The sequence below is a fragment of the Ursus arctos genome, unplaced genomic scaffold (assembly GCF_023065955.2).
Source record: "Ursus arctos isolate Adak ecotype North America unplaced genomic scaffold, UrsArc2.0 scaffold_4, whole genome shotgun sequence".
Classification (NCBI taxonomy): domain Eukaryota; kingdom Metazoa; phylum Chordata; class Mammalia; order Carnivora; family Ursidae; genus Ursus; species Ursus arctos.
In genome coordinates, this window is record NW_026623056.1 from 38,681,912 (window position 1) to 38,699,020 (window position 17,109).

General features: G+C 39.4%; 1 protein-coding gene across 3 annotated transcripts in view; it reads left to right on the forward strand.

Annotated features, from left to right (window-relative positions):
* SPICE1 (spindle and centriole associated protein 1) overlaps positions 1-15,323 on the forward strand; it is a 78,145-nt gene extending 62,822 nt beyond the window's left edge. For all 3 annotated transcript variants that reach the window (XM_026493456.4, XM_026493463.4, XM_044382014.3), the window contains exons 14-18: positions 6,854-7,344; positions 9,667-9,850; positions 12,190-12,292; positions 13,279-13,366; positions 14,581-15,323. In XM_026493456.4, coding sequence (XP_026349241.2) covers positions 6,854-7,344; positions 9,667-9,850; positions 12,190-12,292; positions 13,279-13,366; positions 14,581-14,634 — 920 coding nt within the window. In that variant the 3' untranslated portion in view covers positions 14,635-15,323. The remainder of the gene's footprint in view (positions 1-6,853; positions 7,345-9,666; positions 9,851-12,189; positions 12,293-13,278; positions 13,367-14,580) is intronic.
* Positions 15,324-17,109: the final 1,786 nt, after the last annotated feature.

Sequence of the window (17,109 nt, forward strand, 5' to 3'; positions counted from 1 at the left end):
ACACTTGCATCCCAGGTATGAATCCCACCTGGTCATGATGGATAATCCTTTTAATGTACTGTTGGATTCTATTAGCCAGGATCTTGTTGAGGATTTTGGCATCCATATTCATTAGGGAAATTGGTCTGTAATTCTCCTTTCTGATGGGGTCTTTGCCTGGTTTGGGGATCAAGGTAATATTGGCCTTATAGAATGAGTTTGGTAGCTTTCCTTCTGTTTCTATTTTTTGAAATAGCTTTAGGAGAATAGATACTATTTCTTCTTTGAATGTTTGGTAGAATTCCCCAGGAAAACCGTCGGGCCTGGAGTTTTGTTATTTGGAAGGTTCTTTATCACTGACTCAATCTCTTCATAATTAATTGGCCTGTTTAAGGAATCAGTTTCTTCCTGTTTCAATCTTGGTAGTTTATAGGTTTCTAGGAAGGCCTCCATCTCTTCCAGATTGCTTAATTTGTTGGCATATAGCTGTTGATAAAAGTTTCTAATAATCCTTCCAATTTCATTGGTGGTGGTTGTGACCTCTCCTTTTTCATTCATAATTTTGTTAATTTGGGTCCTTTCTCTATTCGTTTGAATAAGTCTTGCCAGCGGTTTGTCAATTTTATTGATTCTCTCAAAGAGCCAGCTTCTAGTCCTTTTGATCTGCTCTACTGTACTTCTGGTTTCTAATTCATTGATTTCTGCTCTAATCGTGGTCAACTGCTTCCTCGTGAGTGGATTAGGCCTGTCCCTCTGTTGCTGTTCCAGCTTCTTGAGGTGAGAATATAAAAACTGCATTTTAGATTTTTCTATTCTTGTGAGTGAGGCTTGGATGGCTATGTATTTCCCCCTCAGGACTGCCTTTGCAGTATCCCATAGGTTTTGGACTGTAGTGTTTTCATTCTCGTTGGTCTCCATAAATTGTTTAAATTGATTTTTGATTTCCTGGTTTATCGAATCATTCCTGAGCAGGATGGTTCTTAGTCTCCAAGTGTTTGAGTTTCTTCCAAATTTTTCCTTGTGGTTGAGTTCCAATTTCAGAGCTTTGTGGTCTGAGAATATGCAGGGGATAATTTCAGTCTTTTGCTATCGGTTGAGACCTGTTTTGTGACCCAGAACATGGTCTATTCTTGAGAATGTTCCATGGGCATTAGAATAGAATGAGTATTTTTTGGTTCTGGGGTTTAGTGTTCTATATATATCTATGAGGTCCAACTCGTCGAGTATGGCATTCAAAGCTCTTGTTTCTATGTTGGTTTTCTGCTCCGGTGCTCTGTTGCTGATAGTGGAGTATTGAGGTCCCCTACTATTAACGTATTTTTATCTATCTGTCTTTATTGTGGTTAAGAGTTGGCTTGTGTATCTTGCTGCTCCCCTGTTGGGGGCATATACATTTATAATTGTCATATCCACTTGTTGGATACATCCTTTAAGAATAATATAGTGCCCTTCTGTGTCTCTAACTATAGTCTTTAGTTTAAAATCCAATCTGTCTGATATGAGAATTGCTACCCCAGTTTTCTTTTGAGGTCCATTGGCGTGAAAGATGGTATTCCATCCCGTTACTTTCAGTCTGAATGTATCTTTAGGTTCGAAATGAGTCTCTTGTATACAGCAAATGGATGGGTTATGTCTTTTTATCCAATCTGCAACCCTATGGCGCTTTATGGGAGCATTTAGGCCATTTACATTGAGACTGATTATTGAGAGATATGATTTTAATGATGCCATGTTGCCAGTAAAGTTTTTGTTTCTATAGATTGTGACTTTCTGTTCTGTATCACTCTTGGGGCCTTTTTACTTTTATAGAACCCCCCCTTAATATCTCCTGTAGTGCTGGTTTCGTGGTTACGAAATTGGTCAATGACTGGTGATTCTGGAAGGTCTTTATTTCTCTATCCATTCTGAATGACAGCCTTGCTGGATAGAGGATCCTTGGTTGCATGTTTTTCTCTGAAAGAGCTTTAAAAATGCCCCCCCAACCCTTTCTCTCATTCCAGGTCTGTGTAGACAGGTCTGACGTAATTCTGATAACTTTTCTTTGGTACATGAGAAATTTCTTTTCCCTGGCCGCTTTCAATACTGTATCCTTGCATCTAATATTTGTGAATTGCACTATGGCGTGACGTGGCGTAGTTTTGTCGTGGTTGAGCTTGGGAGGGGTCCTCTCTGCCTCTTGGACATGGATGTTTATTTCCCTTGCTAGATTAGGGAAGTTTTCAGCTACAATTTGTTCAAATATCTCTTCTAGACCTCTGTTTTTCTCCACCCCCTCGGGGATGCCGATGATTCTGGTATTGGAACATTTCATCGAGTCACTAATTTCCCGTAACCTACATTCCTGTGCATGGATTTTTTTGAGTCCAGATTCTATTTTAGCTTTTTCTCCTACTAACCCATCCTCCAATTTGCCGATTTGTTCTTCTGCCTCACTCACCCTGGTCGTCAGAGCCTCTAGTTTTGACTTCATTTGGCTTAGCATTTTTAATTTCTGCCAGATTCGCTCTCATTTCCGCCCTTAGAGATTCTATATTCTCATTAACATTTTTGTTAATACTTTTTTCAAGTCTACACATCATCTTGACCATTGTTACTCTGAATTCCATTTCTGATAATTTGGTTATATCCATATCCATTAGTTTTGTGGCAGAGGCCACAGACTCATTGTCTTTTCTTTGCTGGGGGGGACTTCTCCTTCTCGTCATTCTGATGAGGAGAGGGTGCGGGGTTGTCCAGAGCCCAATTATTGACCGGGACCCGGCCGTGTGCCCTTGTTTTATAGGGATATTAGGGATGTGGGCTTCTTCTTCTTCTTTTTTTTTTTTTGAGATTTTATTTATTTATGTGATAGAGAGACAGCCAGTGAGAGAGGGAACACAAGCAGGGGAGTGGGAGAGGAAGAAGCAGGCTTCCAGCGGAGGAGCCCGATGAGAGACTCATTTCTGGAACGCCGGGATCACGCCCTGAGCTGAAGACGGACGCTTAATGACTGTGCCATCCAGGCGCCCCGGGATGTGGGCTTTTTGATTTTTTAGCCTGTCTTCTGGGCGAGGGGCCTGGTGCGCCGATACTCAGGCAACCCTGTTTGGGTAGAGTCTCCATGTCCCCTGCGAGGGGGGATGGGGATGGGCACGCTGTGAGCCGGTGTTTCCAGGCTTTTGTTCTCTGGCGGCTTTCCCTGGCGGTTTGCTGTGCCTCTTCTGAGAGTCAGAGCAGCAGTGGCCGAATCTCAGCCTCTGTCTCAGAACAGAGGGATCTCGGACCATTCTCCACTGATGTTCTGGCCACTTTAACTCCGGTTACTGTGGCTGCTGCTCAACCCTGCAGCATCCCGGGATGTGTGCCCCACACCTGGCATCCCAGCGCTCACTTCCAGGGCCGGCACATCTCTGTCCTTTGTGTTTCTAACACCGCCAGCCGCCAGCCACCCCGCGTGCTCCCAGATCTCCCAGTCTCAGTCTGGTTCCAGTGAGCACACCGGAGGTCCATTTCAGTCTGGTGGCGTGCGTTCCCCGCTCACGGTCTCAGTCTCCTCTCTCATGGATGCCGGTCCGCGAGTCCGCCTGCTCCCCGAGTCCGCCCGCTCCCCCGTGCAGGTGGCTACCGCTTCCCGGCGCCCGAACATGGCGGCTCCCTCCCCCTTCCGTTTATCTTCCGATATTTGTGCGGGTTTCACAGCTCCCCGCTTCGTACCTCAATACTCAGCGCTGGAAATGTTCATTTGTAGAGATCCCGGTGCATCTTCCTGTGTCTCAGGCTGATTCCGTGGATGTTCAGGCTGGTCTGGTACCTATCCAGCTTGACTCAGGGGACCGGCTGAAAAAGGGGTCCCCTACTCCTCTGCCATCTTAACTCTCTCCCCCGAAATACCTAACTTTTATTTCTTCGTATTTGACTGTGGAAGCTTCAGGGTTCCTTTATTTTTATTCTGACCTTGCATAAGGTGTGTCTAAATTTTTTTTTTTTTTAATTTCTCTCTCATTGCACCATGAGGCACCAGTGGAACCTTTTGGACTCGAAGACACATGACTTCCTGAAGTTTTAGAAAATAGTATATTGACCTTCGGGATTATTTTCTTATGTATTTAGCCTTATATCTTGCTACTTACATTCTGGAAGATTTTTTTCACTTTATATTCAAGCCTGTTTTTTTTTTTTTTTTAATTTCAGCAAATTATATTTTTACTTTTTTTTTTTTTAAAGATTTTATTTATTTATTTGACAGAGAGAGACAGCCAGCGAGAGAGGGAACACAAGCAGGGGGAGTGGGAGAGGAAGAAGCAGGCTCCAAGCAGAGAAGCCTGATGTGGGGCTTGATCCCAGAACGCTGGGATCACACCCTGAGCCAAAAGCAGACGCTTAACGACTGCGGCACCCAGGTGCCCCTATATTTTTAGTTTCTAAGGAAGAACATTTCTTGGTGTTTGATTGTCTTGTTTTCTTTGATGCTTATTACAAATGCATTATCTTGGGGCACCTGGGTGGCTCAGTTGGTTAAGAAGCTGCCTTTGGCTCAGGTCATAATCTCAGGGCCTTGGATTGAGTCCCGAATTGGGCTTCCTGCTCAGCAGGGAGTCTGCTTCTTCTTCTCCCTCTGTGCTCTCTCTCTTTCTCTGTCAAATAAATAAAATTTAAAAACAAAAACACAAAAGCAAAACCACATGCATTATCTTCCAGAAACTCTCTTCTGAGTATACCCATTAGAATTTTATTACATTATCTTCTGTATCTGAATTTTCCTTCTCTTCTTCTTAGTTTTTTGTTCTGTTTTCCTATCCTGGTTTTTCTCTTGTGTGCTGTTGGTTTTCCTTGTATGTCTGGTGATCCTTTATTGCCCATCATAGTTAAGAATAAATGACTAGACTGAATGTTATAGGTGGTTGGCGTAGGTTTTCTCTTCTGGGGTGTAGGTCGATCTGGTCTGTTTTCCCGATAGGCTTTCCCTTCAGCGGTTGCTTTGTATATATGGACATGCTCTGTTAACTGTAGGCTTCCTTTTAGGGTAAGTAGGATACCGCTGTTTCACTGGGGCTACCACATTTGCTCTCCCCAATGCTATTTTTTTTTTTTGCTTTTGAAGATGAGTGGGACAAGTAGTGAGCACAGCTTGACCAACATAACTATAAAGCAGATGAACTTTCAAATTATTCTCCAATTTTCAGCCTACCTCTCACTTTCTCCCGCTGTACAGTCATCTTTGAGCTAGCAGCCTTTTTAGGGTTCTCCCAGAAAGACTGGTTTTTACCTGTAGCTTCCTTATAACATATACATGTTCTGAACTGCGGCTTCTGCTCAATGTCTTCTTTCATACATTTCCCATCCACTTTTAGTCTTCCAGAAATGTGTTGAAATATGTCCTTTGCTAATGACTCTCTTCCTAGACCATAATCTTTACTCACGTGGGTTTATTTTTTTTTTTTATTCCCTTGTTGTCAGTGAAAGGAGGTGAGTCTGTAGTCTTGAACTAGGAGCATCTGTTTCCCCAGTTCTCTCCCTGTTAGGTCATTTCATCTAAACTACTCCTGCTTAGGGCTTTGGTGGCCTCCAGGTTAGTAACTCCAGTGTACTTTTCTTCTGTCTTTGTGTTTTTAGGTCTTACAGTAGTATTATATATGGTTAACCACTCCCTTTTGGTTTCCTTCATACCACATTCTTGTAATATTTCTCTAACCGTTGTGGCTGCTCCATTTCAGTCTGCTCTGCTAGCTTCCCCTCTTTATGCAGCTCTACAGGTTGACTTCCTCATGTGTCGGTGTTGGTTTCTTTTCTCACTCCATTCTTTTTCTCTAGATAATCTTAATCATTCTCATTGCTCCCGATACTGTCTATATGCCAGCGACTTCCATTTTTTTATCTTTGCCTAGGTGACTCTCTTGAGTGTCTGTCCCATGAGTCCATCCGCTTGGAGGGATATTTGGATAAATCATCAGGCACTTAAACTTATCCTGTTCAAAATGGAATTCTTGATAGCTTATCTTCCCCCAAATCTGTTCTTATCCTCTCCATCTCTGTAAATTGTATCACTACCCACTCAGTTGTGCATGCCATCTTGATCTGTGTGTTTCCTTTACTCCCCGCTTCCAGTTCATCATTCTTAGTTCTGTTGCCAAAATAGTTCTCAAATTTACCAGATTCTCTCCATCTCTATAGCCAACATATCTTCATTGGAGCTATCATCATCTTTCTCCTAGACTGCCACAATGGCTTACTGGTCTCCCTACTTCCATTCCTAGATTTTCCAATTAACACAGCATTTAAGAAAGATAAATTGAGTCATTGCCAAACCTTCTCCATGTTTCATTGCTCTTGGATTAAATTATAAAATTCCCAACATGGCTTAAAAAGTTCTGTAGGAAATAGTTTCTGTACACCTCTCCAATCTTATATTTTTCCAGTTCTCCCTTGTTGCTGTGTTACATTAAATTGGCCTCATTTCTTTGCTTTTTCCTATTTTGGGGAGTTCACATATGTTGTTCTTTCTGCCTATAATGTTCTTTGTGCTGCTTTCTGCCACATACGTAATCATTTTTAAATTTTACTTCTTCAGAGATGCCTTTCCTGACTATCTTCAGTTTACAGTAGGTATTTATACTCCCTCAACCCCCAGGATTCCCAGATATGAGTTAATACATGTACTAAAATGTGAACTTGGCAGACTTTCTTACAAGGATACTGATAAAGCCTTAAGGAATATAAAAGTCTTTGTATTTGATTGTTTGAGGTGGCATATTCCCTGCTAAAATAATTTAGGCATTCAGAAGCCAGACCCTTCTATTGAATACATTTCTAACTACCATGATGAGTAATGAGATGATTGTAGTGCCAGTCTGTGGCTAAATGATGCATGTTTATTCTATTTTAATTTTATCTACAGTATTAAGGAGGACTGTTCAAACTCGTCCTGCTCCACGAATTCCTCCAACTGTGGAAATAATTGAGAAGGAACAAAACTGGGAAGAGAAGATCTTACCTAGTGACACAGACCATCAGAATTCAAGTGAAGAGAGTCGTCTCTTCACTCAGAGGTGGAGGGTGTCTCACATGGGGGAAGATCTGGAGAACAAAGCCCAGGCTCCTTTTGTGAACCTGTCACAGCCCTTCTGTAGTTCCCACTCAAATGCTCAGCAGGCCAGAATCCCTGAGTTCTCAGAAGAGCTCCCGGTACTGGGAGATGGGCAGCAGCTTAGAACAAATGAGGCATTAATACAAAGAAAGGACATCATGGCACGAATTGCTGAGTTGACACTGCAAAATTCAGCTATCAAGGCACATCTGAATAATATTATTGGGCCAGGAGGAGAGCAAGGGGATGGAGTTCGGGAATTAAACAAACAAGAGACAAGTCATGCGAGTGACCTGACTGCAGTGAGTACCAGTTCAGGGTTGACTGGGGACATTTAGGAATTTAAATACTTTGCTGGAGTACGGTGATCCTGGATATCTTTGAGGCCGCTACTAGAAGGCCTATACTTTGTCATGTCCTCATCACAAAATAAGAAAAGTTATTTATCAGTTTATTTAACACATACAGTAAAAGAGGACAGCATAAAATAGAAAACGAGGAAAATGAATGAGGAAAATTGGACAAAGGTCAAATGTGTATAGGAAAGCTGAAATTAAGCTGCAGATGAACTTATAAATATAAAATGCAGAATTAGTATGAGTTGAAAGCCTGCCACACAACTACATTTTAATTGAAAGCATTTTTACTCTTACAGGGGCTCATACAAGAGAATTATGTGTAGCCGGCCCTCAACTCATGAGGAGTTAATTTTTTAGGACACAGAATGCATTTTCGTATAGAAAGGATGTTTCAAAGGATTATTGAACTCAGACTTTAACGTATGTCTTACTCATCTGCAGATCTTGCTATAATGCAATTTCTGATTGAGCAGTTCTGAGATAGCACCTGTGTGTTTTTGGCAAGTTCCCAGATGGTGCCGGACCAAGGATTATACTTTGAATAGCAAAAGTCCGCTTATTATAGTGCAGGAATTTTATAAGTTAAATAAACTGTAGGCTCACCTGGTAACTTAAATCTTCATTTTCTTGTTCGTGGGGAGAAAAGGGACTCTAAATTCCAACTGGTGGTGTTTTTCACACGTTCTCATGCTGGTCCTGGTGATGGGAGAGACTTCCTTTTACCCCTTCGTGAGCCAGAGTGGCTCCTGTCAGGGTTCTGATAGGGGACAGAATAGTGTTTTAGCAGGGGGAAGGAGCTGGGCAGCTTTATGGGTTAGGGGTTCTGGAGGTGATGGCTTCTATAAAGGCCTTTACCAATGGTAGATCGAGGGCTTCCATGAGGAAGTTTAGGAAGGGGTGGGGGATAAGGGCCACCTCTGTCAGCACAGGCTCACGGGAAATAAGGGCAGTATGAGTGTGGAGTCACAGAGTAACAGAAGGGACTGGTAATCTTCTACCAGGAAGAAGTGTAAGGAGTGGGCAGCCGCCATCGGTATAGATGTATGTAAGAACAGATTGCCTTAATTTTGAGTCATTGGAGGCATTTCTGTGTTTGCAGAGTTTTGACAATTATTCGAAACAGGTAACTAACTCTTGGTTTTAAGAAGGCAACAGAGTTAAAAATTGAGCTTGCCTGCTTTTCTAATTAGTATATAGATCAGGCTAGTGAGGACAATCTATTATTATCCTCACTGCCCTCTTTGTCATAATCCGAGTTTCAAAGTGATCTTTAAACTGCTTTGCTTATCTCTCTCTCTCTCTCTCTCTTTTTTTTTTTTACTAATGGGTGTAAGTTACAAATTAGTGATTTTTTTTTTTTAAGATTTTATTTATTTATTTTGACAGACAGCCAGCGAGAGAGGGAACACAAGCAGGGGGAGTGGGAGAGGAAGTAGCAGGCTCATAGCAGAGGAGCCTGATGTGGGGCTCGATCCCATAACGCCGGGATCACGCCCTGAGCCGAAGGCAGACGCTTAACCGCTGTGCCACCCAGCCGCCCCACAAATTAGTGATTTCTATTAGGAAATTTTTTTTTCCAAAGGGACATATTTAACTAAATGAAGTGATCAGGAATGACACATATATTCCTCTCAGGAATTTTCACATTAAACTTACGTTATATTCCTTGGGTGGCTTTTTTATTCTACCTCTCGTATTCCTTTCCAGTCACAACTTTTCTCAAATTAGATATCTGAGGCCAAATGTGGCTTGGGGTGGCTGACCCCTGGTCCAGAAGAGTGATAATATTACTAGAAATCTTTGCCAAATAACTCCTGGTACGTGTATGACGATTGGGATGATAGAAGCATCTCTCAAGTAGAGCAGATCCGCTTTACTGTATCGTGATTCAAACGCAGATCAATCATTAATAGACCTGTTACTTAGAAGTCAGTCACTAACAGTACTGTCTTTGCTCACGGGATCTTTTGTGTATCTCAACAAACATGAAGAAATGCAGGGAAGCTTTGCCCCACAGACATTCTCCGTGGACAAAGGGACTAGAGGGCTTATGTGGCACCAGTATCAGAAGGATTAGTATCCCTTTCCTTTAGCCCCATTTTATTCAATTAACTGACTTTTATTCTTTGCTTACTGTTCAAGTTTACATATAATAAGTGCTGTGAATAATAGCTGGCTCTTAGTGGAAGAGTTATTTTTACAAAAAGTCAAAATTGTTTGGATTGTTTTTAATGTGGAATTTGTGCTTTTTTTTTTTTTTTAAAGACTTTTCCAGCAGCACAACCTCTAACACCAAGTAGCATGGAGGAACGCATTGCAGAATTGAATCGGCAGAGTATGGAGGCTCGTGGAAAACTCTTGCAGTTAATAGAGCAGCAGAAACTTATTGGACTGAATCTTTCCTCTCCACCAGTATCACCCATTCCATCACCTCTCAGAGCATGGACTGGTTGGTCACAAATTCATGATTTAAAAGCCAGACACATGAGAGTTTTCACTTCCTTGATTTTGCGAGTATACATTGAGCTGAAAGAAATCTCAAAGCATGTATTTTAGGGCCTTCAATTTTACATAGAAGGAAACAGACCTAAGTCACAGAATAAGTGAGAGAAATAAGACTAGAAGCCCGGTCTCCTGGTAGAAAGCTATTCCATGGTGCCTGCAGTTAATCTTTGGTGTCTAAGTTCTTAAGTTGCCCGATGTGTAAATAGGATTCATCATAGGGTATGATTCACTTAGGACCTATGCAGTGGCTAAGTATAAAACATGAGCATCAAAATGATAATTTAGCATTTCATCAGCAACAAATTACAAGTTATTTTGTTAAAACCAGTTAAAACATTTTCATTTGTAAATTAATCTTCCCATTCTGTTATTTTATTTAGGAATGTGATAAACTAGAGGGGATTCTGAATAATAGAATAGTAACTGAGAAATTAGTTGTCATAATATTTACATACAAAAAGGTATTGATGAAATGAAGTAGATTTTAAGTTGTTCTTTGGCAAAAAATTGAATTACTACGACCCTCAAGGGATAGAGCTGTATGAAGGCTATAGTGAGACTAATTTTGGCCCAGTGTAAAAGAAGGTTCTAATTGTGAGGGATAGAAAATAATTATATCAGTAAGTAGTATGTTCCCTGAGGTGCTCAAGTGTTGGTGTTTTAGAGGGATTCATCCGTCCTGAGGCTGTCCTAAGGTATCTGCCAATAAGACTTAAAAAAATCTTTTTTAGTCCAGTATAATTAACATACAGTGTTATATTAGTTTCAGGTGTACAATATAATGATCCAATAATTCTGTACATTACTCAGTGCTTAGTGTGCTCTTAGTCTCCTTCACCTGTTTCACCCATCCTCCCACCCACCTCCCTTTTGCCAATAAGACTTTTTCTCTCAGTTACAAATCATTTCTTTTTTGAAATTTCAGACCTAGAAAGCAGACTCTTGAAAATTACTGGAAAATGACAAATAATGCATTTCCCCCGGGCACTTTCTCTTTGCATATTCTAGGCTTCTTCAAGTGACAGCTTAGTTTGCTGTTCTTCATAGTCGCGAAGCATAGAGGCAACTTCTGATTAAATCACTTGATACATTTGAGCATCTACTACCTGCCACCCTGTTCTGGGCCCTAGGGAAACTGCTTCGAACAGGACAAAGCCCTGTCCAACGTTATGAGATAATATTAGCTGGCACTAAGTGCAATGAAGAAGAATAAAGCAAATTACTCTTAAGAATAATTTTGTAATTACATTAGACATCTGTTTCAGTTGTTCTTTAAGGTTAAAAGTACTTCATTTCTATTATCTTATTTAGTCCTCAACACACCCTGAGCGTAGACAGAGCTGATGTTACAGCTTTTTGATACATAAGTAAACTGAGGGAAAAGAAGTTAAGTGACTTGTCTGAAGTTCTAAAGCAAAGTGGTAAATTTGCAAACCTTGTTCTTTTCATTCCAGTGGTTATATCTCCAAGATATTCTTTTTTGGTGTTATCTCCAAGGTACTCCTTTTTACAAGTAGAATTCTTGGTTTCACGGGTACTTTTGTGTGCTATGATGATAAAGATGTAAATAATCATATGCCATGTGAAACCTGTTTTGTTTTGTAGGGTAATGGAAGAATATGTTATACAATTAAATATGGTTTCATTACCCACTAAAACCCTGGAAATCACTGGTTTTAAGTAGTGATTCCTAGGAGCCTCTGTAAAACTGCCTAGGTTAGACATTAAGTCTTTCATTAGTAGATAGTAAATATTTGTTAATTGATAATCTGCTTGTGAAATATGGAAAATGAACACAGTTGTACTTGCCATTGGCCATATGAGCTCTTCAGCCAACTTTCCCCTCCTAAGTTAGTGCCTTTGGGAATCTAATAATGTGATAGATTTAGAGGATTTAAAGTTTTATTGAATGACTTCAGAAATTTTCCTTTTTCTTTTTAATTTTTTTTGAGAATTTTAGATAAGCTGTTTTTGACAAAAATCTTAAGATTTTTAGGGCTAGCTCTTAATTTCTGTTTTTCACTTCCAGATCTGACATGATACCACTTGTCTGAAGATTCTGGCTTTCTATGAACTGGCATGCTACTGAATTGACACTAGTAACTAAAGTTTCTTGTCTCACAGTTCATTTTGAAAAAAATCCTTCAAGGGTATCTGTGGGCACATAATGAAAATATAGAAAGAACCTCCAAATTTATAATGTGAAATTTGCAGTAAGATAGAAATCAAGTTAAAATTTTATTTTAATGAAAGATGAAATTAATATTTATTTTTATATTTTAGAAGGAGGAAAGAGGACAATTGAAGTTTCTATTCCAGGAGCTGAAGCCCCAGAAAGCTCAAAATGCAGTACTGTCTCTCCTACCAGTGGGATAAATACAAGAAGGTAAGATTACCATGTGAAGAGTTATTTTAAAAAATCGCGAATGTGGTGTTTCATTCTCTTTGTGAAAAAAGAAAGTGCATAGTATCTGACTTAGGCTCAGACAGACTCACTCCTGTAGAGAAAATAAAACAATTAGAGAGGAGAATTTCTGGGAAAAAGAAGAGGAGTGAGGAACAGGCCTTAAGTAGAACAGTGTGGGTTGGCTGTTGACAACAAAAGTAGGATAATAGCACGTATATAGAGTGCTTTATAGGTTATAAAATTAGGAGATAACATATGACAGGGTGGGTAAATTGACGAGTAGTATTTTTTTCCTTTACAATAAATGAAACAAGTGCATTGAGCTAATTGGGTGGTTTGCCTAGATGGGTCACATGGTTGGTAAAGGGTGGCACTGAGGACGGACCTGGCTCTTCTGTCTCCGCTCTCTGTGCTTACTGCGACACTGTGCTGCTGTCAGGGCTCTTTTCCACTGCTTGGCCTTTCCCCCGCCCCTGTGTGTGCATTTTTCTCCTTAATGTTAAAAATATTACAGCATGATACTGTAATGGTGGATATTGTCATTATACGCTTGTCAGAACCCATAGAATGGATAACAAAAGGGTGAAGCCCTGCCGTGGGCTATTAATTTAATTAATAATGCATCAATATTATCTCATCTGTTGTGATAAATGTAGCAACCTGATGCAAAGTGTTAATAATAGGGGAAACTATGTGGAGGAGGTGGGGGCTATATTGGCACTCTCTGTACTTTACACTTAGTCTTTTTGTAAACCTAAAACTACTCTAAAAAAGGAAGTCTATAAATTAAAAAACAACAACTTAAGTTGGTAAAAACATGTTACAAATAACTTACCTAATTTGAACCTAGCTCAGGCATTCTTTTTCAAGCTCTTGCCAGTACTGAGATTCGTCAGTCTTATATGATTTTTGAAGGTTAATGATGATAGACTACTCTCCCACTCTCTTTTATTTCTCATAAATAGGTCTTCAGGGGCTACTAGTAATTCTTGTTCTCCATTAAACGCCACCTCAGGAAGTGGGCGATTCACACCTGTTAATCCAAGAGCAAAGGTATGTGATAAAATGTAATTGTGAAATGTGTGTAGGGGTCAGGAGAGTGGGGGAGAGTTGGCTGATTTAGTGATTTCCATTCTTAATTATTCTTGTTATCCTACAGGTGACATAAAATTCTCAGAAGAAAAGAATTCCTAATTCACCTTTACTAGAAAAAACCATTAAACCATATAGTTTCTTTTGTGTTCTGGGGAAGCTAAGGAATAAGATAAAATTCAATAGGATTTCAGCATAGACTGGAAATTACTGGTTTCAGGCAAAGCATTCCAGTAATGTGGCGGGACATACAGGTGTGCCTTGAAGTAGTAGATATACCGAGATAGAGGTTCCCTCAGTGCTTGTTGTGGCTCTGTGGGACTTGGGATATCCAGAGCCCTGGGGCCACTTTCCTTGTCACTCTACCCTAGTATGCTGTATCTGAGTGTGCCACTGGTTAGAGAAGTTGTGGTTAATCAATGCCATATTCTTCATGTGTTCTGATTTGCTGTGGATTAGACTAAATAATGAGTGCTTCAGTAAATATTGAATATTTATAGCACAGATTAATTTGACAGTCTCAGATATCCCAATTGTCTAGCACTAGAATATTTGTCCTTTGCTGTTTTTTATATCCTAAAGAAGTCTTTTTTAATAAAGATTTATTTATTTATTTATTTGAGAGAGTGCGTGCACACATGCATGAGTGGGGTAGGGGCAGAGGGAGAGGAAAGAGAACCTCAAGCAGACTCCCTGCTGAGTGCGGAGCCCAACATGGGGCTCGATCCCACAACCCTGAGATCATGACCTGAGCCAAAATCAAGAGTCAGACACTTAACCGACTGAGCAACCCAGGCGCCCCTAAAAAAGTTTTAGACTGTTTTATATAATTTGCCCTAAGTTTCTGGAATTTAGTAACAAATTTAATTTATTAAGATCAAATAACTTCGTGATTTTAAGAAGTTGTACCTATAATTTGTATAAAATACTGGATTTATCCTTTATTTAAAAATTAGGTTTCCTCAATCAGGGGATTGTTGACCAGGGAATCAGTTATTTGGGCTCTGTTAGAGAATAAAAATTGCCAGTAGCAATTTAATTTTCAGTATCATTTGATGACATAGGATACCTTTGATTCTATGTACTTGGTCTAAATAATCATTAACCTTGAATGGGCTCATGTTTCTGATCCATCTTGCATCTTTCTAAATCCATCTTGCATCTTTGTCCAACAGATTGAGAAACAGAATGAAGAAGGCTGGTTTGCTCTTTCTACCCACGTGTCATAAGTGAAGTTAGTTGTACAGAATTTGTTTTCAGTAGTATGTTCTTGAGCTTCCACTGCCCTTTCCCTGCTCCTGCTTTCAAGTTTTCATGTCCTTTTAGATAAAACCTACAAAGATCTTGTGACTTAGTACTTATGGACCAAAGAATAAAGCAATGATTTAAATCTTGGATCTTTTCAAATAAATTTGAAAAACTAACCTATGTACAACCTCCTGTGAACAAAATTTTGGTTATAGGGAAATTGAAGTTTTATATTCTTATAATTTCGTAAGTATTATAAGGTTTTGCTGAGTAACACATTTTTACCTTTAACATCTTTATTCAGGTTTTTTTTTTTTTTTTTTTTGGTCTAGTGTATCTTAAATGATGTATTTCTTTAATTTTTTTCCTGAAGAACTAAGTTGCTTTGCATATAACTTACAATAAAATGGCTCTGGGTGATTAAAGTGTGGCTTTCAGAAAAATTTAGCACTCCCTTTGATTTCTTTTTGGGAGGGAAGTTACTGTTGTCCATGGCTTTTTCCGTCAACTGGAATGTTTGGCTTTAAAAAGTAGGTATAGGAGCATTTGTTTATATTTGTTTATGTGGATTGTGGTTGTATATATTATAAAATTCTTATATAGTCTTTAAATGTGAAAATGTCATCAGTAATGATAATGTACATCAAATAAATAATGATCATAGAGCTCATGTCTAAATGCAGCAACATTAATTTATTGGTATATTTAGTGTTTGAAACAGAAATGAGTACAAAAGGTTGCTATCAACTTTCCCAGCCCTGAATCTACTTTGCATTCAGGGTTGTTTTCTTCAAAATACCTGTTGGGCTCTCAGTCACTGGCTATTATTTTAAACTTGCTTTTTAAATTATCTCTGTCCTTTCACTGTGGGACGGGAATTCTCAACCTGGTGTAGTGGCAGTAGGGCAGGCGAAACACATTGAAACTACTTGGGGAACTTTCTCAGACAATACTGTCCCTCCTCCTGGAGTTATTTCTATTCAGTGCCATGCGCAGCTTTCATTTGGGCCTCTTCATTTTGGTGGCAAAAATACAATTTTTCTCTGGTATCACTGATTTTATTTACGTGAAGTCATCTGTATTCATTTGCTTTATTACAGATTCTTCCATCTGTACTGTACTTTTTTGAAACTTGGTATTTAGTAAATATTATCCCTGTCTGGAATATAAAACCATTTTAATACCATTCCTAATACTGAAATGTTGAGTTTTCTGCTTGGTGTGTGGATGTGTTCTTTTTTTTTAATTTTTGAAGTTTTTATTTAAATTCCAGTTAGTTAACATACAATGTAATATTAGTTTCACATGTATAATATAGTGATTCAACACTTCCATACATCACCCTGTGTTCATCACAAGTGCCCTCCTCAATGCCCATCACCCATTTCACCCATCCCCCTACCCACCTCCCTGCTGGTAACCATCAGTTTGTTCTCTATAGTTAACAGTCTGTTTCTTGGTTTTCCTCTCTCTCTCTCTCTTTCTTTTTTCCCTTTGCTCTTTTGTTTCTTAAATTCCACATATGAGTGAGAGCATAAGGTATTTATCTTTCTCTGACTGACAGACTTCTCTCAGCATACTATTCTCTAGTTCCATCCACATTGTTGCAGATGGTAAGATTTCATGTGAATGTATTCTTTGGACTTACATTTTTCTTTTTTTTTTTAATCTTTAAAATTTTATTTATTTATTTATTTTATTAACATATAATGTATTATTTGTTTCAGGGGTACAGGTCTGTGATTCATCAGTCTTACACAATTCATGGCACTCACCATAGCACATACCCTCCCCAATTGGACTTAAATTTTTCTTAATGTTCTTCAGCTGGTTGGCTGTTTACTTTTTTCCCTTATATTCCTTTAAACTTCAAAAGCCATGATTCTCAACTTTGGGAGCATTGAAAAAAGACCAAACTGACTACCTGGGGAGTGAGCCCTTATTAGCATGACATACATACACACACACACACACACACACACACACACACACACACAAACTTATTTATTTATTTATTTATTTATCAGAGAGAGAGTGTGTGCTTGTGTGAGAGCACAAGCAGGGGGGCGGGTAGGCAGGGGGAGAAGCAGGCTCCCAGCTGAGCAGGGAGCCTGATAAGGGACTCAATCCCAGGACCCTGAGATCATGACCTGAGTTGAAAGCAGATGCTTAACTGACTGAGCTACGTGGGCATCCCTTGGCATGACATTTTTAAAAACTGCTTAAGGTGATTTAATGTGCACCCAGATTTGAGAACCAGTGCTCACTGGCAACCTGTAAAACTGACATGTAAGTATCCATCCTGCTAATATTTGTTTTTGTTGATAAACTTCAAAAATAGGTTTAAAAAACCCCAAGAATAATAGATACAGAGAAAAGAGCTTGGCTTTAGAAAGCAGTGCTTCTCAGCTTTGGCTGCCATTAGAGTCACATAGAGACCTTTGGACCTTCTAAAA